This window comes from Amblyomma mixtum, chromosome 1, assembly GCF_055824585.1.
Source record: "Amblyomma mixtum isolate Tamu chromosome 1, ASM5582458v1, whole genome shotgun sequence".
Taxonomy (NCBI): Eukaryota; Metazoa; Arthropoda; class Arachnida; order Ixodida; family Ixodidae; genus Amblyomma; species Amblyomma mixtum.
The window spans coordinates 62,399,736-62,426,519 of NC_143012.1; the positions used below are offsets into that span (position 1 = coordinate 62,399,736).

General features: G+C 51.8%; 1 protein-coding gene across 1 annotated transcript; it reads left to right on the forward strand.

The window, feature by feature from the left end:
• The first annotated feature begins 1,923 nt into the window (after positions 1–1,923).
• LOC149366477 (uncharacterized) lies at positions 1,924–25,752 on the forward strand. The gene is made up of 9 exons (XM_089570997.1): positions 1,924–2,302; positions 5,074–5,420; positions 6,894–7,892; positions 9,516–9,935; positions 16,438–16,694; positions 17,431–17,829; positions 21,303–21,579; positions 23,111–23,385; positions 25,359–25,752. Exons 1-9 carry the CDS (start codon positions 1,924–1,926, stop codon positions 25,750–25,752), a joined length of 3,747 nt encoding a protein of 1,248 aa, XP_089427123.1.
• Positions 25,753–26,784: the final 1,032 nt, after the last annotated feature.

Sequence of the window (26,784 nt, forward strand, 5' to 3'; positions counted from 1 at the left end):
TGATGCTCCGCACGTGGTCCCCGTGGACCAGGATTCTTTTTCTCTTTCGCCGTTTTATTGAAATGGTTTCAGCAAAATGGAACAAATATTTTAATATATATAAAACAATATTGTTCATGTTGCTTGTATTGACACCCATACTTTAGTTAATAAGCAGGGCCGTACTTGTTTCCTTCATGAAAGTTGCCTGTATGCAATTTTTTTTTAGGCATAACTAGCCAACGGTGGTGGTGGTGGCGGCGGTGTTGGTGAAACTTTATTCTGCAAGAGAATTCCAGGCGCGCAGGCCCCCTGGAGTCCCAGCACGACCCCACTCAAGGTCTAAATGTCACGTGGTGTTGGTCCTTGACCTATGCCGCCCGACGGACGGCGATTTTCTGTCAGGCGAGGTCCACTGACCGCAGTGAGGTCTCCCAGTCCTCCTAAGTTTGGAGAGGCACCACCACCGACTACGTTTCAGTGGTGTCCGCGCATTGCACAACGATGACTGCGGGGCACTCCAGTTCGCGTTGGCGCGAGCGCATAAAGGGGCAAGAGTAGCGAAGTTGCGAAGAGGTAGTGGTGGTACAAAAATTTACCGCAACGCCAGGTCGCATTGAATGGGTAATTCAGCGCCGTCTTGGGCGCCGTGCAAGGCTCGTTAAGAGCGGAAGAGTACTAGTCCGTTGTCCCATCCATCCCATTTGCAAGACGATACACAAACTTGACGGGACACTTTAACATCGCCTTAAGGGTGCTACAAGATATTGTTAAATGGTCCCTTCAGTGGCCCGGCCTCTTTTTTGCGTATCATTTCGCAGATGAAGAAACTGTTCTTTCTTTCGCCGCCAAATAACGCTTAAATCTGCCCTCAAGAGTTCAGTGCGGTAGATTTGAGCTCCCTGCCGCGCAAGTACTCTTTCTCTCTCGCCTAGGTTCTGCCCACATGTACAGTCTGCGTCACCGTTAAGTTGAGCGCTGGAGCGGTGCACGTCACTGCGCAAAAGTCCACACCTCATCGTTGTTTCTACCTTTTAGAACGTATAGTTCAGCGGAAGTAGAGCCACATAGACCCGCAAGCAAGATGTGCATGAGCATTTTCCTGGAAACAATGCGCTGCTTTCTGATCTCACTTTATGTTTCGTGCTGCACACTGCTTGAGCGCTCTACGCAAGGGTGATGCAGAGTGTTCATATATGCACGATTCGCCATTATCTACTTTACATTCATAGATCGCGGGGAGTCCTACAGCTTGGCGCAGTGGTTGAACGGCTAAGTGATGTGGGGTTTAACGCATCGAAATGCCACATGGGCTTTCAGAAGCGCCGAGAGGAGGGCTGCGCGTGATTTTACACAATCTGACGTTTTTCACGTGTGCTAAGGTTGCACAGCACACGAATGCCTTTTTCGTTTCGCCTTCATCGAAACGCTGCCGCCGCGGTCGGCGTCGAAGCCATGTCTTACAATCTTAACCATAACGCGCTAACCACTGCAACAGGGCAGCTTTTTTTTTTCAAGCGAATAGAGTTTTGAAGATACCGACAAAACTTCCCGAACCTTTTGACTACTCCAGAGTGAGTATAAGGGACACTGACAGCACTAACGCGCCCGATGCCATGCGCAGTGTGCGAGCCTCCGCCGCCCTAAACTAATGGTCGAAAATCATGCGTCTCGCAATCTGATTACAAACCATTTCAGGAAGTTGGCGACCGATCTGGCGACTGCAGCGCCACCAGTAGCAACCGTCATCAACTTTAAAACTGCAACCATATGCAACGAAGATGTGTGGACTCCGTAGTATGTGCCCTGCTTGGAATTTTCATGTGTTACTGAGCTTTAGCGTTAGCTTTCGTTGTCTACGTCCATGACATGCTGAGGCACGCGGCTACTAAAAATTCAAGCAGTGAAGAAGTAGCCCACGTGAAGCGCGTTCTTCTGCAAGCGATGCGCACGCGCCTCGCGCTTGCGCAGAAGAAGAAAGACACCGAACGTACCGGACGTCCGATGGCCTCGAAGAAGGAACGCGGCTCACCCAGCGACACCTCCGAGGCCTCCCTCGCGGAGAACCCTTCCGTCAGCCCCGTTGTGACGGCGTCTTCTGCTGGGGAGGTCGACGACCATCAGGACTCCAGGAAAGCACCGGTGGATGCGGCTGATTTGAATCCTGGCGACAATGCAGTGAACGCCACCGTGCGAGAAGGTCCAGGACCCACTGCTTCCAAAGTCTCTGTCCAGGGTGTCGAAGACACCGAAGGGCAGACGACGTCGGACGGGGAGAGTAGCGAGGAGAGCCTTCAACAGGATTCGCCGACGGGAGGTCATGGTACGTACGGCTCGATTTGAGACTGCTATAGCTTCCTTCAGGCTTGCACCTCATAGGACTGGCTCTCAGGCTAGCAGGTAGAAGTGGACAAACGGCACAAGAAACGTTTCTCTCTCAGGAGACGTAAACCTTTTTCCAGAGGTTTGCGCGCAGATCTCGCAGATATATATGCATGAAGCCTCCGAACGTTTACTTTATCAATGTCTGCTATATCTGGTCCCGTAGCCTATACAGTCTAAAATGCATCTTTAGAAACAGTATGCCACCGACGAGAACCATCAGTTTGCCTCAAAATGTTGCGTATATCAGAATTAAGTGCCGCATCTAAATATGGAGGAGCCCTATAAAGAAATACAGAGGAAATGTTCTTTTCCTCGGATTTTTCCTTGCTTGCAAATCATCGCATGCATTCTCGTGCTGCCCTAGCCGATCGTAAAGGCAGCGCCCTGACTGCCCGACGTACTACATCCCTCTTGAAAGGGGCGCCTTGTTTACCAGATCCACCGAGCAATCCACGAGCCTTTTCTTGTGTCGCACGCCTCCCACCTCCTTTGGCTTATTCGTTGCATTGGTCTTCCGGCATAGGCCCTGACGTTTATTCTGGGCTGACAACACAACATCCACGTTGAATCTGTTGGCGGCTCTTATGAATATACGTGAGATCCTATCACTGTAAGGCAGCGCGACGAACTCTCGTTTGTTTCCTCCCTTGGTCGTTCCCTCGCTCCCTTGAGGACGCAGGCTAACGAGTTTTCGGCTGCAGACACTGGAAGGCCCCTTAGGAATTCTCACTTTCGCAGATTTCCGATCTGCATGATTGAGGTCTCAAGTCAGAAGCACGCACGCTTTTTTCAGCGCTTCTTTTGTGCACAAATTGTGGAGTGCGCGGCAGCTGGTCTGGGTATAGACACCAGACATTCTGTCATTCAATCATGCATAAAGTCATCACACTGCGATCAATATGCTTTTAGTTTCGCTGACGTTTGTCTCTCCGAAGCCTCTCTCCGTGACCTGGAGGTTCCTCAAGAAGAGCAACCTGGGACTGAAAAGCCCCACCGATGGCAGCACCTGCCATCGCAGAACCATCGTTTAATATATATATATATATATATATATATATATATATATATATATATATATATGCTCTTATACCTTCTTTCATGGAGGAAGAAAAACTAGGAGGGAGCATGACGTAACAATCTTGAAGCCTAGTCATAAAAAATATAATGGAAAGAATCATGGGAAATAGGCCCTCACGTGACAAGGCAGTGGTAGCTCTTAGCCGGATATCGGTTTCGGTTTCGTTCTTTCGTTCTACGAGCAACTGCGCGACCATCTGCTTGTGTGAACTGACGGCTCCGTGGTGAGCGCAAACTGCTCGCTCGCCGCAGCGGCCACCGTCCCCGAGCGACGCGTGCGCTGACTGCGGCGCAGTAGAGACATTGGAGCACATGCTCCTTCGCTGTGCCGCTTCTGCAGTGCCGCGTCGCGAGATTCTCGCGGCCTGCAGGGCGCTGGGAATCATCCCGGACAGTCTCGAAGCGCTCCTGTGGCCGCGCGGCAGTGCGCGCACCCGTGACAGAACAATGGTGAGCCTCTGTGCGTTCATCGAGCAGGCGGGCTTGACTTCCCGCTTGCTCTTCGCCAGGTAGTGCACCCGTGACACGAACGCTCCGTGGGTGCTACCTCGGACGGTTATACGCGGCCGGGCACCCCACTCCGGCCGCTAGTGCAGTGTGCCGCGCGCGCGATTAGTCCGAGACAGGACGCTACGAGCGCGCGGCTATGTATACATACAGTTTACTTCTTTTTGTAAGTGATTGTGCGCAGTGGCCGGGAGACCCCGCGCAGGGGCAGACGTAAAGCCGCCGGCACTCTCTCTCGACAGCGAGAGAGAGAGAAATACTTCACTGCTGCATTTCACGTCGGAACCGCGTATGTGCGCGAGCGTATTCGGCACGACTTGTGCCGGGCCCATGGGCGGGCCGAAGTCCGCCTGAGAAATAGAATCTTGCGCAGCGCGCCGAAGCGCTCGTCAAAACACGTCCGTCCGCCGTGAGTGCTCTGGAAGCCGCTGCGCCCTTTTTTAGAGGCTCGTTTCTTCGTCTACTCTCGAGTTCTCCGCTTATAGCATGCGCTGAAATAAACGCTCCGTATGTGAGTATAACGACGAAAGGAATTCCTCTCCATTCTCTTTGTGAACCACAGTTGAACAGTGACGAGGTCGCGGCCGCACCCTTTGATGAAAAGTTTACCTGCAGTTTTCTACAGTGCACACAAAAACTCAAGAGTGTAATCAACAGAAGTGTTGAGACGCGGAGCCTTCAGACAACCTCGAGCTCGGTACGCATTCCGCCAAAGCTGCAACACAGGCGCTGCGCTTCTGCGCTACATCGGAGCACGGACGTTCACTAAAAAGCACCGCTGGTTGGCAGTCTGGTAACTGTGGAGGATGGCCTATTTCCCATGATTCAGTGCGCAAAAGGGCCCTCGGCAGCGGCGTCAGAGGAGGATGGCTTGCAGAGGCTGAGCGCACTCTCTCCTAGTTTTTTTTACCTCCATGCCTTCTTTCTTTCAACTGAAGAATACTCCTCCACTTGGTAGTGTGCGCTTAACCGCGTGATATGCGTCCTATTCCAGTCCCTTCTTAACCTGTGTTTTTCGTAACTTCGCGACCCCCGCAAATGCTACCATTCTTCATGAGTCAACCTGCCCGAACACAAGCAATACTAAGACACATATCAAGTATCGTGGATGCCATGCAAACGCAGGTTCATCAGGAGATGAACGGAAGCGAGTTCAACCCCACACCGAACTCGACCTCCCGAAGACAGCGACCAATCCTCCCCTGTCAACGACCGAGCAACAACCCGACTCTTCTGAGCGGGCAGTTCCAAGACGATCCGCAAAGGACCACAACAACATCGTCAGCATTCTCGAAAATAATGCTCGCCCGACCGTTCTTGGAACTACGCGCCCTGGGAAGTCGCCACTTCCACCTGGAACTGATGGACACATAGTGAACGAAGGGGAAGTCCGGGGCATGCCGTCATCAAAGCGACTCGAATCATACCACAACGCGACGCCGCCTTTGGGGCAACGCAGGCCTGGATTGAAGGTTGGTGTTCTATGCTTGGTTGAGTTAGTGCGCGATTGCAAAGTAGAGTAACAAAAGACAGCACAGTTAGACACAAAGAGCCTTCACACGTCCCAAGCGGCACAGGAAATCGGCCCAATATTGGAAACGTATGGCGTCACTGTGTTCCTTTGTAGGACCAGCGTTTGCCAATACGTTGCCAATATTGGGCCAATATTGGTTGAGTTAGTGCACGATTGCAAAGTAGAGTTACAAAAGATAGCACAGTTGGACACAAAGCGCCTTCACACCCCAAGCGGCACAGGAAATCGGCCCAATATTGGAAATGTATGGCGTCACTGTTCCTTTGTAGGACCAGCGTTTGCCAATACGTTGTCAATATTGGGCCAATATTGGTTGAGTTAGTGCACGATTGCAAAGTAGAGTTACAAAAGATAGCACAGTTAGACACAAAGATCCTTCACACCCCTAGCGGCACAGGAAATCGGCCCATTATTGGAAATGTATGACCGTCACTGTATTCCTTTGTAGGACCAGCGTTTGCCAATACGTTGCCAATATTGGGTCAATATTGGTTGAGTTACTGCACGATTGCAAGGTAGAGTTACAAAAGATAGCACAGTTAGACACAAAGCGCCTTCACACCCCAAGCGGCACAGGAAATCGGCCCATTATTGGAAATGTATGGCCTCACTGTTCCTTTGTAGGACCAGCGTTTGCCAATACGTTGCCAATATTGGGCCCATTACCTGTTCTGATTACGACGGTACCTTAGAAGGGGCATTAGCAAAACGATATTTAATGCCTACTGTAAAAAAATGTGTTAAATGAGCTCAGAAAAACTGGTTCATGGGAGTAAAATATAGAACTCAACGCACCACCACAGACACCTACGTGTATTTATCAATTCATCTACGAACAACATATCGATAGTTCTGCTTTGTGATCAAGAACGAACTCCCGAAAGAAAGTTCAGTTGGCATATCTTCCTTCAGAAGCGGGCCTTTCTCTTTGTGTTCCAAGTGTTCTTCTTATTAATGGTTAGGCTTTGTCTCTGCCTTTCTTAGTTGCCCATTGTCTCTCTTTTTTGTGTTTAGGACTAAAGGAACGGCTCAAACTATTCTTCATCTTGTGTAAGAAAAAAAGCTTTGAGAATTTTTATCTATACGTACTATCGCGGACAAAAGTGGTATACTCCACGCGGCGGGAGCCGGAGAAACGGAAAACTGCGTTGCAACGCCATCTACAGACGGCATCTTTGATCGAGAAAGCCAATGCGTGACCTTTATTATCAGCAGGCATGTAGCTTGGCTCGTTTCAATGTTTCGTGCTTTAGCTCGCCAAAATGCCGCATTTTTCCGTTGCTCCGGCTCCCGCCGCTTGGTGTATACCACTTCTGATTCCGATAGTACCTTGCTGGAAAGCGGCGAAAGTATTTTCAAGGACTGCTTTTCTTAGAGCATTTTTTTTCTTGTGCTTTAATATTTTTTGCAGGTTTACAGAATATCGGTACCACGGTTTGCGGGAGAGAGCAGATGCCTTGCAGGGATGGAATTCGAGCCAAGCGCAACGCGGATGACAAAACACTGCCGCCCCGCTTCGGGAACGCCGCCAGACACGACTGCTGTTGAGGCTTCGGGTGCATCGAAAAGACCAATAAACTCCGGAGGTGGACTCCAGCCTCAGAGTCGAGCTTCGCCCCGATCGGTCTCAGCGTCTTCGAGTTTGACCTCAATTGCAGGCGGTGGAAATCGGATGCTGTGCATCTCAGAGCGCGGCCAGCAACTGCAAGAACTGCAACAGCCACCCGAACTTCCCGAACGTCTGGCCACCAGCTCTGGAAGGGACGCGCTCAGTACGGATGCGCAACGGTTCCGCTCGTCTCCAACCTCATCCTCCCCAGAGAGGTCTCACCGTTGCTCCATTGAAGACACTACGCGCGAACGCGATGAGAACAAGAGGACTGGTCGGCCTTACGGCAGTCTGTCAGGCTCGCAGCATTCGTCTCGATCAGGCGTTGGAATTTATGACGAGCCTGCAGTGTCAGAAGATGACAAAGCTTCTCACGTGAAAACGTCCTTATCCGGGAGGTCGTTGTCTTCCTCCTCAATACGGCGCCGTGAGACCCTCGAACCGAGCAGGGCGTCCGAGCTGAGTTACGGGACACACTCGCCTCGACGACCGTCACCGCCCATGTCTGTCGCCTCACCCGAGTGTACAGATTGTCGCCGGCAACACCAGTCGCCCAATTTCGGGCCCGCTTGGAAGAATAACCCACGGAAGGTCGTGCCGTCCCGCTCGGTTAGCAGCGACAGCCACAAGGCATCCTCGCAGGCGTCCCCAATGTGGACCAGACCAGACTCGCCTCTTTACCAGGCTGGTCACCGGCAGAGCATCCATCCGGCGTGCGTGGAGGCATCGCGAAACGTGATGAGCGCGCCGCAGTTCGCGTCGACCACAACGCAGGGCTTCTCCGCCAACAAAGGCGTCAAGGTCTGGTGATCCGGCTCTCAACACAAGCGGCGCAGATAACGGCCCAACACTGGCAACGTATTGGCAAATTCTGGTCCTACAAAGGACCAGAGTGAAAGCATCCAGTTCCAATATTGGGCCTATTACCTGTGTTGCTTGAGAAATGATTACCGATAAATACCCAACGCACTTTTGGTTGCACTGTTAACGTTACGTGACTTGCATCTTAGCGTGAATTTCATCTTAGTGCTTGTAGAGGTGGCTAGTTTACTTTCGCATGGCTTACTGATTTCATTTGTTTATTTGTGTAATTATGGGAGCTGCTTTGAGGCCTTCATCACAGCTTACATGTAAACAACACAGTGGCGCCTGTATGCGCTATATTCGCACATATAGTGACATGAAGGTGGAGCTGCAATAAATTTTTGGGCATCATGGTGAAATAATATAGAAGTTCGACTTTCTTTCTACTGAGAAGCCCAGTAAGGAACTAGAACGTTCTTGTAGCGCTGAGTGCGCGCAGGGTTTGCTCAAGAGTATTACGACGCTGTAAATATAAGACATTGACGTTCTGTATGAAAGAAAGCTGTTATTGAACCCTGACTGAAGACTGAATAAGCTTCTATTAGGTCCTCGGCCATGTGAAACCGCATTATTTATGCTGGAATGCATTTAGCGGCTACAATCTCCACTCTTACTGTCCGCTGACTTTTGCTGGTCTGTACGAAGCGATGCAGGTCCTATCTGTAATTTACAATGATAGATTGCTGAGAGGCCACACACCACTCCTGGCCCAGTGTGCAGCATTTATGCGATGCGCCACTGCCCTGCGATGGCAGCAACCAGCGTAGCCAGACAGAGGAGAAATCGCTGAATGAAAGGCAATAGATTGCACAGTACGCTTAAACGCACCCCCGTCGGCTTGCCTTTCATGCTGGAACAAGTGCGGTGGTTCTGATCTCCCTCAGGCTTGACACTTAAGGGGGTCATTTTATTAGATGGGCCTACTTATGGTAGAAAATAGGGCCAGTCATGCATGGGTAGGCATGCATAGGCATGCATATGATAGGCATGCATATAAAAGGCATGCATATAAATATGAGAAAGAAGCCAACAGCCACAGAAACCAACGGACACAGGGGATTTCTTTTTTTATTTTTTTGTGGTGTTGATCAATTTAGAATAACACTGAATATGTTACCGCTTAAAGCCAATGGATAAGAAAAGCAGAAGAAAAAACAACCACATGCCGCCGGTGGGATCCGAACCCATGACCTCCGAATTTCGCGTCCGGTGCTCTACCTCTGAGATACGGCGACGGCTTCAAGTCTTCTGCTTTCGGGGGTATTTATGTTTTACAAATAACCTAACTTGAGAGTGTTCATCAGCGCCACCCGCGTTCGTAAGCGGCGGACGTAGCACGTCCTGAGGTACCGCTGGTGTGACGTAGAACGTCATATAACGGCGAGAGTGGAAGCTGTGTGAGAACCCTTTTATGCTTCCTATGGCATCATGGCTGCCAGAACCGAGACCCTCGCTACCTACCCTACTTGATCTCTAACCTCTGAGTACGAGTGTGAAAGAGTGTCAACACTTCGTCCGGTACCGGAAGCCCCTCTCAAAGCGCCAACGACGTCATCGCAGGCCTTCTTCAAGAACCAACCCCCGGCAGCCAGCATCTTGTGCGTGGTGCTCCTGGTAGCCGCGCTCGTCTTGTCCCTCTTCCTGTTGGGGTTCTTCCGCCCCGAGGTCGGAACGCGGCACGGCACCCTTCGCGTGTGCCGCAGCGAGCCGTGCCGGGAGTACGCACGCCGCCTGCGCGCTACGCTGAACACGTCGCTGAACCCGTGCGAGGGCTTCACCCGCTTCGTGTGCGACGGCTGGCGGCGCCGCAGTCAGCTCTCGGTGCGCGAGGAGTCTTTCCTGGGGGTGCTTCGCGAGCTGTCCTCCCTGCTGGGCTCGGTGCCCGTGCCGACCACGGGCCAGACATCGGTGCAGAGGGCGGCCGCCTTCTACCGCAGCTGCGACGACGTGCTTCAGGGCAGGAGCGACGAGCTGCAAAAGGTGGGCTGCACGCGTTGGCTTGGCCACTGGCTGCTATTGCCCGCGAGAGAGAGAGATAACTTTTATTTTTCAGCTCAAGTCCGAGCCTTCTTAGTTGCCCGTTTGGTGGGCGCTATTTATCGGCGGTGGCAGAGTAGGGCCACGTGTCCCTTGGATGCGTCGGATGTGGGCGGCGAGGAGCGGCCAGAAGGTGGGCTGCAGAGAGGTTGGTGGAGCGGTCCATCGGGCCCACGTGAGGTGAAAGGGGGGAGGCAAGGTGTGCGAGGAAGGTATGGTGGGAGAGTTAGTTGCGCGGGGGCATAACCAATATGTATGAATTTTGGAGGGATGCTCTCCGCACACGAGACAGGCGGGTTTGCCAGGTTTATGAAGGATATAGTGGGAATACAGTTCGCAGGGAAGGGAGTTAGTCTGTGCCTGTCGAATTAGAGAGGCGTCAGCACGGCAAAGGAAATGGGAGGGTGACGGAAGGGTTCGTCGCATGTGCCGCAAATTGCGAAGGTGTTCGCGGCGGTCCTGTCGGTGTGTAGCGCGGTCTGCCTTGGGATTATAATGGGCTGGCCAGGCAGTCGGAGGGCCCGGTGGTATTTTTTCACGGGCCAGAGCATGAGCAAGCTCATTCTCCGGTATACCTTGATGACCAGGAATCCATTCAAGGCGGACATGGAGCGTAGGGTGGGCTGTTAGGTATTGCAGCAAAGTGTCTATGATATGGGGAGGGAGTTTTTGAGATTCGAATGAGCGTATGGCAGCCTGAGAGTCTGCACGTATGGTGATGGTGGAGGACAGGTGGTCGTGAAGCGTAATCGCCTCTGCTATGGCCAGAGTTTCTGCGTCGGTTGAGGAGGGCACTCCTGTGTGGAGATGTGTGGAGGTGCTTCGAGGGCCGACTACTGCAGTAACTACTTGGTGCTCGAGGATATGGGCATCGGTATAGTAAGTGTCGTGGCCCAGTACGGGTAAATGGTTCGCCAGTGCTTCACGCCGCCCGGGATTTATCGTTGGAGACATGTGGCGTGGAATGGGTTTTACAGTAAGACGCGGGAGGCTTTTCCACGGGGGAGCAGATGGTTGAAGCGGGGGTAGTTGGGAAATGGTGTGTCCGAAAAGGCTGAGGAGGTCTCTGCCTTGCTCGGAGGTAGAGAGACGGTGTATCTGGGCTCGGTGGTGTGCTGCTGCGCGTTCTTCGAGGGAGTTGAAAATGGCGGCGTCTGCGATCAGAGCATTTGCGGCGTAGATGGGAACTCCCATGGCTAATCGAGTGAAGCGACGCAGAGAGGCTTCCAGTTTGCTTACTTGAGAGGATGTGAGGCGTTGATAGGGGTAGGCGTACATGACCCTCGAATAAACGAGTGCTTCTATAACTCGACGGAGTTCGTGTTCTCTGAGTCCATGCTTTTGACGAGATATGCGGGACAGCATGTGGCGAATTTGGTTCAGTTGTTGCAGGAGTTGGCTAAGCCACACGTTGCACTTGCCATCTTGTTGAAAAGTGAAGCCAAGGATCTTGATGTGGCTCCGTCGGGGAATAGGGGTTTGCGCGAGAGAGAGTTGAATGAGTTCGCGGTAGGAAGAAGCGGTTTTTTGAGGAGCGTTAGAAACCACGATGTATTCCGACTTTTTGGCGGAACAACTCATACCTATGCGGCGTGCATGCTCCTGAACGACGTCGAGGCCTTGCTGCAAAGTGGATTCTAGTTCCCCGGCGTTTCCTGTGGTAGACCAGAGAGAGATATCATCCGCATATATAGCGTGGCGTAGGCCAGGAATTTCAGCGAGTTTTCGGGGCAGTTCTTTCATTGCCAAGTTGAAAAGCATAGGTGAAAGAATGGATCCCTGTGGTGTACCTGCGGTGAGGGGAAAGGGGGCGGAAGGTGTGCCGTCGGGGCCAATGATTCGGAGGGTCCTGTCTGTAAGAAAGTCTTTGATGTAGTTGAACATGCGGACCCCAGGGCGAGTGTCTGCCAGGTTGGTGAGAATTGCGGAGTGGGCGACATTATCAAAAGCCTTTTTGATATCCACGCCGGTCAAAACTCGAAGCTGTGCGCTGCTTGGGAAGACGTACAAATCCTCATAGATTTGCCGTCCAATGTCTTGTGTGCATACGTGGGCGCGGAATCCGACCATAGTGGGAGCAAGACAGCGATTGGTATGCAGGTGCCATTCGAGGCGGGTAAGGGCCATCTTCTCCATCAGCTTCCCTAGGCAAGAAGTCATGGATATAGGTCGGAGGTTAGTGATGAGCGCAGAGGATTTTCCTGGTTTCGGAATCATAATTACGTGTGCCTCTTTCCATGCAGCGGGAATTTTCCCGGAGCGCCAAACAGTATTAATAATCTGAATAAGTTCGTCTAGTTTTGAATTGGGGAGATTACGGAGTATACCATAGGTAACTTTATCTGGGCCGGGTGCTGTGTTTCGCTTAAGGGAGCGTAGAGCAGCCTGAAGTTCGGCGAATGTAAAGTCGGAATTCATTCCTTGTTCGTCTGCTTCTTCTTCGGTGTAAGGGTATGACGGGGAGCTGGCAGGAGAAGTAGAGGATGGGTAAAATTGATTTCGGATTTGCTCAACCAGCTCTTCTTGTGAGACGGAGAGGGCCAGCTGTAGCTTTTGAAGTGTGTTACGAGGTTTACCCTGTCCAAGTAGGGTGCGCATAATGTGCCAGACTTTTGGAGTGTGGAGTCTCTCGACCATATCATCACAGAGCTGAAGCCAGTTGTTCGTGGCTAGTTGGTCAGCGTATTCTTGGGCTGCTTGCGTTAGTTCAGCAACTTTTCTTTTCAATGCGTGGCTAGATCTACAGTTGCGCCAAGCTTTTATGGCCCGGCGACGTTGTTTCCATAGCCCAAGTAGGTGTGTGTCAATGTATGGATAGTCGGGAGATCGGTGGATATGTTTGGTGTGTTGGGAGACGGTCTCCATAATGGCGCTACACCATTTTTCGGGGTCCTCGAGTGAGACTGATAAGGAGTCGAGGGCCGGCCGAGCCTTTGGCCAGTCTACGAGCATAGTGGGAGGTAGATGTGTTCCGGGTGGTCTGGAGGGTCGCTGGGACGTGAGCGTTATCTGAAGAATACAGTGATCACTCCCCATCGTGTCACCCGTATTACTCCAAGAAGCGCGGAGATCGCTGCGAATCCATGCGAGGTCGGGGTTTGTGTCGGATTGTGCTCCACATCCTAGACGTGTAGGCATGAACGTGTCATTCAGGAGGGTGAGGTGATGAATACTGGCGAAGCGGTCGAGTTTTCGTCCGGAGGCTGAAGTACGGTCGTATCCCCATGCAGGGTGTGGGCAGTTGAAGTCACCAAGAAGGACGAAAGTAGTAGGGACATTAGAGGCAGGAAGGGCCGTATGCAAAGGTGGGATGCTGGTTTTGGAGTCGGAGGGAGTCCAGTAGCAGTTTAAAATCGTGATACGGTGACCCTGATAGGTGGAGTGTGTCAGGACATGCTCTTTCGTCCCGGAGTTGAGGTGGGATGTATCTTCCTGAATGGTGGGTATCGTGCGCCGTATGTATGTAACCGTCAAAGTCGGCGGAGGAGGGGGCGTTTGATGTCCTTTTCTCTTCATGACTATACTTGGCTGAGTAAAATGGTCGTAACCTGGCAGAGAAAAGGCACCGTGCGTTTCCTGCAGTGCGATGACGTCTGGGTTAACGCTAGTAATCTGCATGTGTTGCAAGAGGGCATTTTTCTTGCGACGAAAACCGCGGCAGTTCCACTGCCAAATAATTAGAGGGTTTTGGGGTGGGGATGTGTGTCGCATGATATCACTCATCATGCCGGTCTTCCTCCATTGTGTCGAGGTTAGGCACTAGAGGGGCGCTTGCGCGCTTTCGAGGGGGAGCATTGGAGTCTGCGTCGGGAGAGGGTGGGGCAGAGCACGCGAGGGAGAGGAGATGGTGCTCTAGTTGCTCGACGCGAGCCGTCAGTTGTTGTAAGGCCAATAGGACGGGAGCAAGGGATTGCTGTATGAGAGCAATAGCGTTGTCGGTAGGGAGGGGTGAAAGTGGAGTAGGAGTGGAGGGGCGTGAGTAAAACCGGTTTTGGAAGGACGGGGGAGGGGGTGCGATGGATGTGGGAGATGGACCGCTCACCTGGTGACTTGGTGGAGTCTGTGACTGCATCACGGAAGCTTGCGGTTTAGTAGAGGAGGTGGAGGTGCTGGTTGCCGCACCAGAAGTGGTGGACGGTGGCCGCTTGGCAGAGGGCTTGGTTCGAGATTGACTTCTTTGCGCGGTCTCGTGCCCCGGGCTATTGCTGCTGCTGCTGCAGGAGAGCTGAAGGGCCTCGTAGCGGTTCGAGGTAGGCAGGGGCTGCCAGATGGTCGCGTCGGCTTTAGGGGGTGGAGGGGCGGCGCGGGCGCGATGGCGTCGTTGGGCGCGGTGCCACTTTAGGACTGCAGCGTCGGGGTCTTTCCTTGCGGGGCATTCAGGATGAGACGGTGTGTGGTCGCCCTTGCAGTTCCAGCAGTGTGGTTCACATTCGTGTGGGATAGTCGTTGGGTCTTGGTCAGGAGGAAACGGTTGGCTGCAAATCGAGCACCGAACAAGGCTAGGCTTGTTAGGACAGACGTCGGCACGGTGTCCTATGGCGTGACAATGCGTGCATTGTTTGCTGTGCGGCTTTTGCGGGTAGACGCGGTACACTCCGCTGTAGAAGACGGCATAGCGTGGTAGACGGGGCCCTTCGACGGTGAGCAGAAGTGTGTTGGTACGTCCGAGACGGCGGGCGCTTAGGAGTCGGGTGCCGTCAACACGAAGGTTAGCGGCAAAGTCGTCTTCGGTAAAGTCCATGGTGATGCCGTGTATAACACCACGGGCGTTAAGGGGGTCGTTAGCTACGTACGAGGTGACTTCGTACTGTATGTTGTTCAGTGAAACTTGCTTGAGTTGGAGCAGCTTGTCCGCAGCGGCTGGGCGGTGGGTATCGATGGCCAGGATGTTTTGCGAGGTGCGGAGTTTGATGTAGGTATTGTCACGTTCAGTCTTGGTTAGGCGGGCGGAATCCATGACGGACCGACAGAGCACAGGGAATAAAGTGTTGCCGAGGTTAAGGTGGTTCGCAAATTTCATGACGATCGTGGCTGCGGTGGCTTGCCGGGGCGCCGCGGGAGCACAGTGCTTGTGATTCAGCGCCTGGGCTGCTGACTGGCTAGGCGAGCTCCCCGCCGTTCCGGCTGCGAGCATGCTGGCGAGCGCGGGGGGCGTTGCCCCGGCGGTGCAGATGTAGGCTTGGCTTAGCGCGCCCGGCGTGGGCGGCCAGCCAGATGCTGATGTGCCAAAAAACGGCGCAGAACGCTTGGAATTTTGGTTACCAGGCGTACAGGCGATGAAGTAGCGCTCCTGTAGAACGGTTGGTGGCGATCCGAGGTCAGGAACCTGGACGTAGACGTGATTTTGCTGGAGCTCGGTGTGCGCACAGCCGATCACGGTGGCGCTGGTGGCGCCCTCTTGCCCGCGATGCGCAGCCAACGGCGAGGTCCGGTCGGCAGCCATCCAACGGCCGGGTCGTTTCCCACAGACGCTTGAATGCCGCGGGTATATCTGAGTAACCAATAACAGAGGACGACACGGACGCGTAAAGGTTATTTTAAAAAGGACAGCTTATGCAGTCATTCATATTACAGCGCAAAGACGGCACAGAACAAGAAGGGGACACAACAGCGCTGTTGTGTCCCCTTCTTGTTCTGTGCCGTCTTTGCGCTGTAATAATGAATGTAGGTAACCAACTCGCCCAAAATGTTGTATTATGGAGCTTATGCAGTTATGCACTGGCAGACCAGCTGGGTGTAGTACGATGGAGCTCCGCAGAAATACAAGCCATTGGCTGCTCTTCCTTTTCGAGTGGAATACTCCGAATATGTCCTGAAATGTTTAGAAGCGCGCTCCTCTCCCCCGTGATGCTGAGTACACATACCCCTTTTTTGCTTTTATTGTCAGAGTTCTGTGACAGAAATTTGACGCTGCATTTACTACGCCCCAGCAGCACAGCTGATTGGTCAATGTATAGAGGACGGAGTAAACCCATCTGTCCCCAATATTGGGCTAATCATGTGGTTTGGTTTGGTTTATGGGGTTTAACGTCCCAAAGCGACTCAGGCTGAGGGATGCCATAGTGAAGGGCTCCGGAGATTTCAACCACCTGGGGTTCTTTAACACGCACGGACATCGCACACCACACGGACGTCTAGCATATCGCCTCCATCGAAGTTCGGTGGCCACGGCACCGGGAACGAACCCGCGTGTTTCGGGTCAGCGCCATAACAACTGAGCCAGCGCCAGTATATGTGCCGCTCGGGAGGACTCCTTCATAGCCTGAGTCAATTCGGGACGTCAAATACCCTATACCATATTCGTGGAAATATTTTACCTTTCCCCGAGGCTTTTAATTTTTCGCTCAAGATTTTGCAGCAATAAAAGTTTGGATATGCGACACCATTCGCGCTTTCCAAAACACACTCCTGCGGGTGATCTCTCCCGCCCTCACGGTGATCACAGGTCAAACGAGCGCTGTTGGACGCGGGCATCGTGTGGCCTCTCCTGCCCAATGACTCCAACAGGGTGGACCTTCTTCGCACGTGGTTTCACGCGTCCATTAGGCTGCACTGGAGCCCCCTTCTCCACGTTGTGCTGCAACGCGCCCCCAACGTCACCACGGTCGTACTTGAGCCGCTGAGTGATTTTGAGCGCATCCTCCGAAAGCAGGTCTTGGAGGGCACTGAACATGAAGCGAAGATCTACTTTGAGGAGCTCAGGTGAGCAATCGGTCGACCGCGCACGCTCTCCTTCGTTTTCGACCGTGGTCATCCCACGCGCCCGACCTGTACGTATGTTAATTTGCAAATAGAATACTTACCTCTCTACCCCTTATCCTTTCTGGCTGTCCCCTTACCTCTTTCATTTCATCTCTCCAGTCTGCCTGCTATACCTCTATTTCCGTTGCCCCAGCTCAGGTGCTTCCCGTAGCGATGGCAGATGCCGGGGCTAGCAAAAATCTTTTCCTTCGTCTTATTATTATTTTTTTAGTAAACCAGCCCCAGGCCGCCGCGGTGGCTCAGTGGTTATGGTGCTCGGCTGCTGAGCCAAAAGAGGCGGGTTCGATCCTGGCCGCGGCGGCTGGAATTTCTTTGGAGGAGAAATTCTAGAGGCCCGTGTACTGTGCGACGTCAGTGCACGCTAAAGAGCCCCAGGTGGTCGAAATTTCCGGAGCCCTCCACTACGGCGTCTCTCATAGAGATAGAGAGTCGCTTTGGGACGTTAAACCCCATAAACCAACCAACCAACCAAACCACCCCCAGCAGCACAGCTTATCTGCCCAATGTTATAAATTTATTGAAGAAGGCGGGTCCTGCAAAGGGCCAGAGTGAAACCATCCATTTCCAATATTGGGGCGATTCCATGTGCTGCTTGGTAGTTACTACTACTACCCCAGAAACCGTTGCCAACGGAAGCACTTTTGGCGCGACTGACGGTAGCACATTCACCCCGCAGGCGGGAGTTTGGAGGGAACCGTGAATACGAGGGCGGTGAGAGGGACAACACCACCGTGAGCTTCGCGATCACCAAGCAGCTCACCAGAAGCTTCCTGGCTCCTCTGCGACGTGCCTTCGAGGACGCACGTCATGTCTCCAACGGCCTCGACGCAGCCTTCATGTTTGGAAAGGTGCCAGGACTGGACCGGCAGCGCTGGCTCCAGGAGCTCGAGCCGTACGTGGGAACCACGGGGCGCGACGTCGTCTTCGTGTCGGAGAAGCCAGGCTTCGTGCGCGAGTTCCTCGATCTGTGGAGGCGCTACGGAGAGGACCAGATGCACCTCGTCTTCTCCTGGTGCGTCGTGCAGACGGCGGCGCTGTTCGCTAACCAGAAGCTACTATTCAACTTCTACACCCGGTGAGGGGACGCGGAGTGGTCGAGCGCGATTCGATGGTTATCACTAGAGACCGGATTTTAGGCAGATGCCTATTTTTTTTAACGCTTCATAGGCGCACCATTTTTACATATGAGCACGAATTAGGTGTTGACAATATGTTTAATACTCTTTTTATAGTGCCTATAAATGCCTATTTTGGGTGTCAGTGCCTATAAATGCCTATTTCCGACATCGGTGCCTAAAAATGTTCTATTTTACAGAAAAGGGGCCTGGAATACGCTGTGGTAGTGCTTTCAGATTCTGTTTGCTTTCGAATCCATTTCGGTTTTGAGTAGAACACACACGTGGCAACATTAGATGACCTCGTCAGTTGGCTGTGGTGAACACTGCACCTACGCCGGCTGTGTACACAATACCAACCACGACAGCCGAAAATATCGAAGCAACCTTTTTCCTATTTTCTGCCATTTTATCGTGGCAGCTTGTTGATGACTTTGGCTGTTAAAGTGGTAGTTGACCAGATGGCACCACATTTCAGAAAATATACGGAGTAAGTTATGGGTTCGTCCAAATAATTCCGAGTTGGTTCCAACTGAAACCAACTGTAAAATGTTCCACAAACCTGCTGGAAACAGTTTAACTGATTAAAATTTCCACCTGGGTAACCTGCCTTATTTTCGTTTCTTGTGCCCCAGATGGTGCTTGTCTGCTACTGCTTCCATAGCTTTAACAGTGATTTCTAGATGGATGATGTTTATTTTACCATGGATCCTTGTGAATGTATGTAGGCCCGTGCAGAACTATGATTCTTTTCGGCATTTTCCGCATCAAGCAGCACTGTGTGTAACATTTTCTAGCATCTCGAATTTATGGTTTCCAGAACCTTCTAATGGCAAGCACCATTTGATAGTCGCGTGGCTCCAGACACGTGAAGCCACAAACTATAAAACTCTGTTTACACAAATGACAACATATTTATTAATGTTGAAGCATCGTGTATATGCCTGCAATAAATAAGTTCAATTTCTGTGTGAGCGAAGACTGAACTCATTTGTCAGATGCTTTAAATTGACAATGTTTCTATCAATTTCTAAATGCATGGCCTCCTGTTAAGGAGTTCATTGTTTCTACTTTTGTACACGACAAGCGAATTGTTTGTTTCGAGGTATACCAAAGTGTTTTAAAAGGGTTGCTATACCGTCCCTTTTGCTCTGCTGAAGCATGTGTATTGTACGAAAAGTTGCGCGGCAGCCTTAAAAAAAACGGCTTCTAATGTTCGCACCTTGCTTAAGGTCCCAAATCATTCCTGCTGTGTTTTTGTTTTATTTTACGGCAGATATTGCGCGCTGAAGTTCGGAACTGTGTGCACTTTTGATAAAGTTTATAGTGCCTATTTTGCTCCATTAGGTGCCTAAAATGCAATTTTAGCCGCCTATTTATGGCGCCTAAAACGTGCTTTTTAGTGCCTAAAAATCCGGCCTCTAGTTATCACTTTCACAGCCACCCGAGCGTCTCTTCCCCGGAGTTCCACTGAACTTCCAGACTCTGCCGAGACTCCTGTACCTGATTCGCTTACGACTTAGGCGTACATCACAGCATATCTGCGCCTCAGTAGGCAGACTTTCCCACCGCCCACCAAAGGCCTGGATCGATATTACTGAGGAAAGACACCTCAGAAGGCTGCAAACGGGGTCATTTTTAAGCCCCGCGATTGTAAAACACGTACATTCGACTTTTTCGGGGTAGTGTAAGTATTGTGAGATGTTGGCAGATGCATATCTTGAGGTATAGGCCCACCAGAAAAATCCGGGAGTAAAGAGCATAAATCAGCCAACTGGAGAGGGCTGGGATGCGACCCTGTCCGCCTGCTTGGGCCTGGAGTACCAGAGGGCTCTGGTTCAAAGATCGCGGGCAGTAGATATCGCCAATGGTGTCCCGGAATAAGGACTACCACCCAGGCTCTCTCAGATCATGAATGGCAGTTTGCCAATATCCCTCAAGAGAAAAGTCTACAACAGCTGTATCTTACACTTGCTCACCTATGGGGAAGAAACGTGGAGGCTAACATAAAGGGTCCAGCTTAAGTTAAGGACAACGCAGCGAGCTGTGGAAAAAAAATGATAGGTGTAACGTTAAGAGGTCGGAAACGTGTAGAGTGGGTGAGGGAATAAACGCGGGTTTTTAACTTACTAGTCGAATTCAAGAGGAAGAAATGGGCTTGGGTAAGGTATGTAATGCGAAGGCAAGATAACCGCTGGTCCTTAAGGGTAACGGAGTGGATTCCAAGAGAAGGCAAGCATAGCAGGGGGCAGCAGGAAATAAGCTGGGCGGATGAGATTGAGAAGTTTGCGGGGACACGGTAGCCGCAACTGGCAAAGAACAGGGTTAATTCGAGGAACAAGGGAGAGGCCTTTGCCTTGCATTGGGTGTAGTCAGGATGATGAGGGTGATGATGACCCAGGAAAGGGAACGGTGAACCCTCCACTCTCCCCTAAAACACACCCCTGTGCATATAATAAAGTTTTTACCACCACCACGTTCGTTCCGACTAAAACTAAAGCGTGACGGTCAGCTAGCTAAGCTCACGTATGCCCCGCAACCTTTTTACGAAAAAAAAACAGTGTTATAAAAGGTCATTCTCAATAGGTTGAGCCTGAAGTGATCACCTTCGAATCGTGTCAGACTGTACCGCGCTGTCTGGGGACATATTTGAATTGACATTGCACACTATACTGAAGTGTTACGTGGCCACCAAATGTTACGTGGCAGCCAGCCGAAGAGTTAGGCGTGATCAACAATGGAGAAGAGGTGATTTAATGGCCGCTGGCCTAGCGCGAGCGCTGCGTCCCACGTCACTGCCAGCTTCGTCTTCTTCGTAACAATATGTTTATGTAAGTTTACGAAATGTCATCATCCTTTCGTTCTGCTATTCTGAGCAGTGCAGTGTGCCTTCATGAAATCTTTAAACTTATCACTCGAACTGCTTGGCGCAGAGCGTGTCAGCCCAGATCGATATCGACGCGTCCATGCGAATCTCCCTGGCAGTCAAGACTTTGGTGTCTTCGAACAAAATGACATATCTTAGAAGATGCACAGAAATGACTGTGCAGAGAAAATGAGATTGATGATGGCACGAAATAAACAACCATCACCATCATCAGCCTGACTATGCCCACTGCAAGGCAGAGGCCTCTCCCATGTCTCTCCAATTAACCCTGTCCTTTGCCAGCTGCGGTACCCATATCCCCGCAGACTTCTTAATCTCCTCCGCCCAACTAACCTTCTGCCGCCCCTTGCTAGGCTTGCCTCTTGAAATCCACTCCGTTACCCTTAGGGACCAGCGGTCATCTTGCCTTCGCATTACATGTCCTGCCCAAGCCCATCGGAATGGAAACTTCATGCCGCTAGGTCTGAGGCCTTCCGCTTGGCTCTATTTTCATGTTTTGCTAAATTTAGTAGACCCCCACTACATTTCGGCGTGATCTTCGCGCAGGGAACTGAGAGCCGAACTGTACCACCGCGTCATGTGCCTCAGCAAGGCGTACCTGCTGAGCGGCAGCGAGATCTTCCGCGATTACTACGACCAGGTCCTATCCGGCCAGGCCAAGCACTACGCGCAGGATCTGGTCACCGAGATCCGCGGTACCTTTGCTTCCCGTCTGGAGCAGTGGCCACACTCGGACGCCCACCGCAAGGTCGTCAAGGACTGGAACAGCACTGACGTCGTCCTTGGGTACTTCGACCCGCGCTCCGACCAGCGGTCGCTCAAGGTTGGACGAGAGACAGTTGAAGCGTTTATCCTTTAAAGGGACACTGAGGAGAAATTGAAGTTGGCTTGTATCGACAGAATACCAGCTCCTGATTACAAAAACGCCACTCATACTGACAACAAAGCTCTTGTAACGTAGAAAAGAGCAAGAACCAAAATACAGGTATCGCCGCCACAGGCCAAACTCGCAAGTACAAGCGTCATGACGTCATATAACAAAACAGTGTTGCTGGAACCAATGGTTCTAGCAACGCTAGGACACGAGAAGCACAAATCACTGAGGGGCAGCCAATGCATGCGCAAATCTCCTTGACGTCACCAGATGGCGCCACGTGCCGGGCAGCTACGCGCTCGCCTGAAGCATCGGGACCAATCAGCGCCTGCTCGCCGGCGTTAGGCGGGCTCCCGGTATTCCGCTAGCGGTATCAAGGTACACGGTATGCTAAAGGTGTGTATTTGCGAGAACTTCGTTGACGACTTCGAGAACGAGATCCATCGTAACGCTCGCAAAACGCCGGTGCAAACGTAAGCGAAGCGACTGTAGCGACGGCCGCAATAGCCGATAGATGCCTTCAACGTGCGGCCGGCGGTAGCTTTCTTTTCGGCTGCTGATAGGCCGCACTGCTGGCAGCCAGAAATCACGGAGTCTGCATCACGTCATGTTTCACGTCACTTAGTCCTCTGTCGTCATAGCCGAATCCCAAGTTTGAATCACAGCGGCGGGAAAAACCTTTTCAACTTCGAATCCAAATTTCTTAGAAATAAATGCATTTTTCGCTGCCGGCCAAGTGGCAACAAAGCCATGACATGCCGAACTATCGGATTTTGCTATAAAAAATATATTAATAGTGCTCTCCTCAGTGTCCCTTTAAGCGTTTTCAAGGCTAATGCGATAGGTTCAGTGAATCTCCGAGAGTACGTTGTAAAGACTGACGTTGGATTCTACATAACAGAAGCTGGGAATGCTTATGCAGAGTAGCGATATTTAGCATGTCTCCCTTGTGCGGCGGCAATCAGAGCGCCGGATCGGTGGTGGCGGATCTCGATACGTGAACCGCCCCGAGCCGAAACGCATAGCCGCCGCTGTTCGCCACTGCGAAACGCCTGCAAATAGTTTATTCTCTACCAGTTCTTTCTGAGCCATGAGAGAGGCAACCGGTAGAAGTCCTTTGTGAAAACCTCGCGAAATACTTGCATAGACCTAGTCTTTGAGGACCAGGCATTGGTGCAGCAAGTCGAGCATGTATTCATCTATTTCTCCCGACTACAACGCTTTCTTCACTGCAGTCATGAACTGTTAGTGGAGTGTTTCTTCAAGAAGGAATATGTGTGAAAAATAACAAGTCTGTAATTGTACATACATGTCTTGCTTGAATTCTTTGGCTCGATCTATCGAAAAGCTGAAACAGCTGACGAGCTGCGCTGAAATTTCTCATTAGGAAGTGACTTAATCGTCGGCAATTTTTTATCGCCTTCAAGTACTACTTCTGAACAAATACCAGCATGGCGCCCACTCCTTTATCGCCATCCAGCCGAAGCCAACCGAACGCAGCTTTCCTGACATGAATGCTTCGCTCGTGGACAACTGGCAGGCGGTCAACCTCGACCACGTGGACGCTAACGACCGCGCGGCCTCGGCGCAAATCGAGTTCGCCGAGTGGTTCGCACTTCTTCCCGGCCGCGACGTGGCACTGTTGCCGTACGCGTTCTCTTTTCCCTGGGTTGACGAGAGCGCCACGCCAGCCATGAATCACGGAGGCCTCGGATACCGTGCCGCCTCGGCGCTCAGCCAACTGTTCACCGACAGGTATCCGTCTTTGAAGCAATGAAACTTCGGTTGGGGATAGTTGGTGCATGCTATCCATGGAGGAAGAAAAACTAGGAGAGAGCATGACGTCACAATCTTGAAGCCTAGTCATAAAAAATATAATGGAAAGAATCATGGGAAATAGGCCCTCACGTGACAAGGCAGTGGTAGCTCTTAGCCGGATTTCGGTTTCGGTTTCGCTCTCTCGCTGTACGAGCAACTGCGCGACCGTCTGCTTGTGTTCACTGACGGCTCCGTGGTGAGCGCAAACTGCTCGCTCGCCACAGCGGCCACCGTCCCCGAGCGACGCGTGCGCTGACTGCGGCGCAGTGGAGACATTGGAGCACATGCTCCTTCGCTGTGCCGCTTCTGCAGTGCCGCGTCGCGAGATTCTCGCGGCCTGCAGGGCGCTGGGAATCATCCCGGACAGTCTCGAAGCGCTCCTGTGGCCGTGCGGCAGTGCGCGCACCCGTGACAGAATAATGGTGAGCCTCTGTGCGTTCATCGAGCAGGCGGGCTTGACTTCGCGCTCACTCTTCGCCAGGTAGTGCACGCGTGACACGAACGCTCCGTGGGTGCTACCTCGGACGGTATACGCGGCCGGGCGCCCCACCCCGGCCGCTAGTGCAGTGTGCCGCGCGCGCGATTAGTCCGAGACAGGACGCTGCGTGCGCGCGGCTATGTACATACAGTTTGCTTTTTGTAAGTGATTGTGCGCAGTGGCCGGGAGACCCCGCGCAGGGGCAGACGCAAAGCCGCCGGCACTCTCTCTCGACAGCGAGAGAGAGAAATACTTCACTGCTGCATTTCACGTCGGAACCGCGTATGTGCGCTAGCGTATTCGGCGCGACTTGTGCCTTGAGAATAGCGGAGAACGGCGGGCCCATGGGCGGGCCGAAGTCCGCCTGCCCGAGAAATGGAATCTTGCGCAGCGCGCCGGAGCGCTCGTTCAACACGTCCGTTCGCCGTGAGTGCTCTGGAAGCCGCTGCGCCCTTTTTTAGAGGCTCGTTTCTTCGCCTACTCTCGAGTTCTCCGCTTATAGCATGAGCTGAAATAAACGCTCCGTATGTGTGTATAACGACGAAAGGAATTCCTCTCCATTCTCTTTATGAACCACAGTTGAACAGTGACGAGGTCGGGGCCGCACCCTTTGATGAAAAGTTTACCTGCAGTTTTCTACAGTGCACCCAAAAGCTCAAGAGTGTAATCAACAGAAGTGTTGAGACGCGGAGCCTTCAGACAACCTCGAGCTCGGTACGCATTCCACCAAAGCTGCAACACAGGCGCTGCGCTTCTGCGCTACATCGGAGCACGGACGTTCGCTAAAAAGCACCGCTGGTTGGCAGTCTGGTAACTGTGGAGGAGGGCCTATTTCCCAAGAGTCAGTGCGAAAGAGGGCCCTCGGCAGCGGCGTCAGAGGAGGATGGCTTGCAGAGGCTGAGCGCACTCTCTCCTAGTTTTTTTTTACCTCCATGATGCTATCATTACGGTGAACGATGATCGCAAATACCACACCAACCACGAAGAAGCGAGAAACGCAAGGAGAGGCGCTACCTGTCCTTGTGTTTCTCTCTTCTTCGTGGTTTTCGTCCAGTTTTTGCGCTCATCGTTCACTACAAGAATGTCTTTGAAGCAACTATGTAGACATACGTGTTCAATATGTTTCGCGAATTGAAAGCTTGCGTTGTCGTGTGTACCACACCATACCATACAAGTTTCATATGCCTGTCGACCACGACCTTCACATTGTGAGGCCAAAATGTGGCCCTTTCATTACAGCCTGTATTTAGGTGTTCTGTTTAAGTAGCGAGTCCTGTTCGAAGGGCCTGGCCTTAGGGTTACTCTCATCGAAGTGTAAAGAAACAGTCCATGAGAACTCCTTGGACACAGCCCAATATGTCTGCTCTACGCCTGACATGCTATCACTCAGTTTCTTCCCTACATACGCTCCCGACGCATCATTTCTTCGCAGCTACATCGCTTCGCCTGAAGCCTTGGCCCCCATCCAGAGGGCTCTGGAGTGCGCCGCGAACGGGAGCAGTGCACGCGGCGACGACAGCGCCGTGCTGCGGCAGCTTGAGGGCGCTCTGGCCCTCGAGGTGTCGCTGCAAGCGTACAGGCAACGCAGCGCCGCCTTGGAGAGCTACGACGAACTTCTTGAAGGGTTCGAGGGCTACGGCGGCGCCGCCCTGTTGTTCATCGCAGCGTGCTACTCAGCCTGCCTGGGCATCGAGAACATGTTGCCTTCGGCCGGCGGCGACGAATGCGACAACATTTTCCGAAACGTCGAAGGGTTCTCCGACGCCTTCGGCTGCGCTCCCGGCAGCGTAATGAACCCTTCTGTCAAGTGTGGCATCTTGATGTGAAATCATGCGTATCGCTGCATATTTCACCTGACTCACTCCGCTTCTTTAAAAAAGTGACCAATAGGATGAATTTTAAGTGCCCATTTCCTAATTCGGATTCATGATATTTGCGAGTTATACGCACAAAACTCCGTAACGCATTCTTTGTTTGAAAACTGTACAGTAGGCATGAAAGAGCCCGAGCACTGAAGTTTTCTTTACTACGTTGGTACGGTTAATAGTTTGTTTTGTATTGCACCACATCGCATCTTTTTTGTATCATTGCTTCTACAAACTTCAAGTTCCTATAGTTTACATTTGTTGCGCGAAGGTCATGTTTTGGTTGTTGCTTTCCGCATATCATTACGTGTCTTGTTCACTGCCCAGACGAAACCGAATGTGTTGCACGAACATTCAACGATCTGCTGGGAAATATGCCTGAAATGTCGGGCTCGGTGCCATGTCTACGCGCTTGAGAAAATCGCCGGGAGCGACAATGTCTACCGACAACGCGCAAACGTTTTGTTTACACGTTCTTGCTCCTTTACGAAGGGATGGACTATGTTTAATTTTTTCCATATTTCCTACACTGACTGGCTCTCGCTGGCTGCCAAAGCGGGGAACGAATGCGGCATACGTTGTGGATTTTTTTTCATCTTGTATGCACAGTTTTCCTATATTTCTGCGTGTATGCGAGTGGTCATGTGGACGCAGTTACGACAGAATGAGACCTGCGATACTTTGTAACCTTGGGACATCATGAAGTGTTGTTATTGCCACGGATGTGACACAATGTCTTTTGTACTGAGGACTGATGCAGGGATTGTTCATGACTGATGAATATTAGAAGGAACTCTCTCATCATCGCAGGTTTTATTTCATATCTATGTTGAGCGTCGGCATCAGTGTGCGCACTTTCTCGTTGTCCAAAAATAAGCCGTGCTCTCGTTATTTCAGCGGCTGTTCTAATAAATATAAGATTTACAGCGTCAACATGGACAAGCCTATTGTGTTTTTGCGTTATTTGCCTGCACCAAATGCATTTGCCAATTG

Excerpts from the sequence above, each read along its gene's own strand:
- LOC149366477 (XM_089570997.1), top strand. The coding sequence starts at position 1,924 with ATGCGCACGCGCCTCGCGCTTGCGCAGAAGAAGAAAGACACCGAACGT. Across the intron at positions 2,303-5,073 it reads TTCGCCGACGGGAGGTCATG|GTTCATCAGGAGATGAACGG; the intron begins GTACGTACGGCT and ends ATGCAAACGCAG. Across the intron at positions 17,830-21,302 it reads CTATTCAACTTCTACACCCG|GGAACTGAGAGCCGAACTGT; the intron begins GTGAGGGGACGC and ends ATCTTCGCGCAG.